Source organism: Octopus bimaculoides, chromosome 5, assembly GCF_001194135.2.
Source record: "Octopus bimaculoides isolate UCB-OBI-ISO-001 chromosome 5, ASM119413v2, whole genome shotgun sequence".
In the NCBI taxonomy this organism is placed as follows: Eukaryota; Metazoa; Mollusca; class Cephalopoda; order Octopoda; family Octopodidae; genus Octopus; species Octopus bimaculoides.
In genome coordinates, this window is record NC_068985.1 from 41158124 (window position 1) to 41161261 (window position 3138).

Genomic DNA, 3138 nt, shown 5'->3' on the forward strand with positions numbered 1-3138 from the left:
TGCCACAGATTGCGTGACTTGTATCACAGTAGTAAGAACAGCTTCCATGGAAGCAGATGTTTTTGGCTGTAACGAAATAGAATTGAAATTGAAGAACATTACATTTTTCACCCACTTTTTTTTGTTTTCATTTTTAACTGTAGCAGGAGTGTCCATGCCTCTTATATAGAATTAATACATTTCAGTTTGCTTAAAAAGCATGTCGTAGTACGGAACCAAAACGACTGTTTAAGTCTGGTTTGTTACTATTCATGTCAGTTCACTTGCTAAGAGCTTCCTTTAAAATAGTGATGTACTTATGTCTGAAGGAGAAATTCAACTACATAATCCTAGATGCTGATACTGAGGCAAAGTGACCAAAACTAGAACATCGTTGCTCTGTTCAAAGTTAATCTTGAGCTAAGCCATAGCAAAAGACGCCATGTTCTAATTTAGTCGTTTGGTGGAATTTATAAACTCAGAATGTAAAAAAGGTTGTAAGGAAAATATCGGAGAGGTATTTCTTGTGTCTCTCCGTTCTGAAGGTAGAAAATATCAATAACAAGAGCACTAAAAGAGCGCAAACCTCCGCCAAGGAAACACCAACGCCTTCTCAACGATTAGCCGGAGATGATTTTTAAAATGAGAATATATAAAATAAACTCGTCTGCTCTCACAAACGAGAATACTAAAAATGAATCCAACCACTCTCAAAAATTAAGTAAAAAAAATAGGAAAAATAATCCAGAATTCTTGTTGGTACTGGATCGATCCCAAAATCTAATCAGTTCGTATCAGTTACAAGGTCAAACATCCCTGAAAGTTTCATCTGAATCCATCCTACGATTCTTGAGATATCTTGTCTACGGACAAACAAACAAACACGACTGAAAATAATACCTTCACCTTAACGAAGGTATTATTTTCAGAAGGTAATAAACGGCAAATTAATTAGAGTTTTTCCTTACCTGGAGATATGAAAAATGTTTTCGCCAGTTTCTTATCGGAAAGTCTTCTGATATCTCGTGTCATATTGATAAGACGTCCGGAATTGGGCGGGACTCGATTAAAGTTCAGTATCCTGGGGTTATAAAAGATCGAAAATAAGAGAAGTAGATATGAGAAAGGTGCTAAAGTAATTAAATTTCTATTGTATGATGTGGTGCTTACGTTGTCATAGAGTTGTATATTGTTGTTGTTTAGTGCCAGGTCAACCATGATTTGGTAGACTTTATGATAAACGACATTCCAGCAGGACTATTCGGTCTTTTCAACGGTTTCCATGGCAACAAAATTGAATGTAACATTTTTTTTAGAGATGGCAGTATGTGATGTCAGGGGGACTTGCTTGCAGATGGAACATCACTCGCTGGTTAGTATGTGCGGTCTACTTGGAATGGTGCGGTATGTTACAACATGGCGTAAAACCGTTGTCGCATTATTTTATGTATTGGAAGATTCAATATAGCACAATAACTGGCGGTTTCATCTCAAGTCAGAAATCGTCAGATAGTGAAGGATTGAAAAATGGATGTTGTATCTTTTCATTGTGGCCTGACTTGGAGGTGTTTGGGTCATGTGCTGTGTAGAATTGGTGGGCTTAGAAAAGTTATTTAACTCTTTTTTATTTGTTTATATATACATACATACACACACACACACATATATATGCATGCATGTATGTATGTATGTATGTATGTATGTATGTAATGTATGTATTATAGATGTTCTCATATGTGATTACGTTATTTGGAAAATAGAAATCTTTGGTAAAAATCACAGATGTAGCTAAATATAGCTTGCATCTCAAAAAGCTAATCAATCTATTAACAGGGATAAATATTCTTCATCTGTGCATTAGTAAGGTAATGATTGGCTTTATGGAGAAGGGATATACACAATTATTCAAGTGATCCATTTGGGAATGTTGGTACTCATCTCTATTTTGGAGAATGTTTTACATACGAAACCACTGATTACCTAGTTAATCCACAAATAAAGTGTACGCACACACACTGGAGAATGGCTTTGCTGGCCAAAACTTCGAAGCTACTGTCAATGATATTCTTGTTTAAGAATAATAAATTTGTACTCTACTTTTGTAGAGTATAAATTCATTATTCTTAAACAAGATTATTATTGACAGTGACTTTGATGCTTTGGCCTGCTCTGTGTGTTTGTGTGTATACACATTCACACATACATGCATACATGTATGTGTCTTTTTCTCCCACTTCACCGCTTGATTATCGGTGCTGATGTGTTTATGTAACTTAGTGCTTCGGCAAAAACGACTGATAGAATAAGTCCCAGGCTTAACAAAAAATAAGTACTAGGGTCGATTCCTTTGACTAAAAATTCTTCAAGGTGGTGCCCCAACTTGGTCACAGTCTAATGACTGAAACAAGTAAAAGGTAAAAGGTTCACACACAAACGCGCGCATATATCTTTTATCTTTAATCTTTTTACTTTTTACTTGTTTCAGTCATTAGACTACGGCCATGCTGGGGCACCATCTTGAAGAATTTTCAGTCGAATACATCGACCCCCCAATTTTTTTTAAGCCTGGTACTTATTTTATCGTCCTCTCTTGCTGAACCGTTAACACTGGTTGTCGAGTAGTCGTGGAGAACAAACACAGACGCAAAGACATAACACACGACGGACTTCTTTCAGTTTCCATCTACCAAATCTACTTACAAGGCCTTGGTCTGCCTGAGGCTACACTAGAAGACACTTGGCCAAGGTACCGCCCAGTGGGACCGAACCCGGAAACACGTGGTTGGGAAGCAAGCTTCTTACCACATAGCAGCGAATATATAATGTATTAATGTATACACCATTTTCTATTTTCATTAATTTATTTTTGGTATATTTTTATCATTTGTATCGCTTTGTACATCCGTGTTTCTCTTTGAAAATAGAATGCTAAAAATATGGGTATAAAACCTTGGAAAACTATAGGTGATCTAGCTGTGCTCTCGAATCCATGGACCTGAAGACGTGCACGGACACAGCTATCGTTGGATCATATAAATGCAAGAATGTGAATAATATGTGAAACACTCAGCAATTACGAGCTGGTACTAATGCGCAGAAACAGTTGTAGTAATTTTGAATAAAGCTTGCTCATTCCATCTTGTACTATAAAATATATAT

At 36.4% G+C, this 3138-nt stretch overlaps 1 protein-coding gene across 1 annotated transcript in view; it reads right to left on the reverse strand.

Annotated features, from left to right (window-relative positions):
• The window catches only part of LOC106869140 (extracellular serine/threonine protein CG31145), a 187408-nt gene that overhangs the window by 3226 nt on the left and 181044 nt on the right, over positions 1 to 3138 (reverse strand). Inside the window, exons 6-7 of the mRNA XM_014914716.2 lie at positions 948 to 1060; positions 1 to 66 (exon numbers count right to left, since the gene is read on the reverse strand). The exon at positions 1 to 66 is cut by the window's left edge and continues 225 nt beyond it. Of these exons, the coding sequence (XP_014770202.2) occupies positions 1 to 66; positions 948 to 1060 (179 nt within the window). The remainder of the gene's footprint in view (positions 67 to 947; positions 1061 to 3138) is intronic.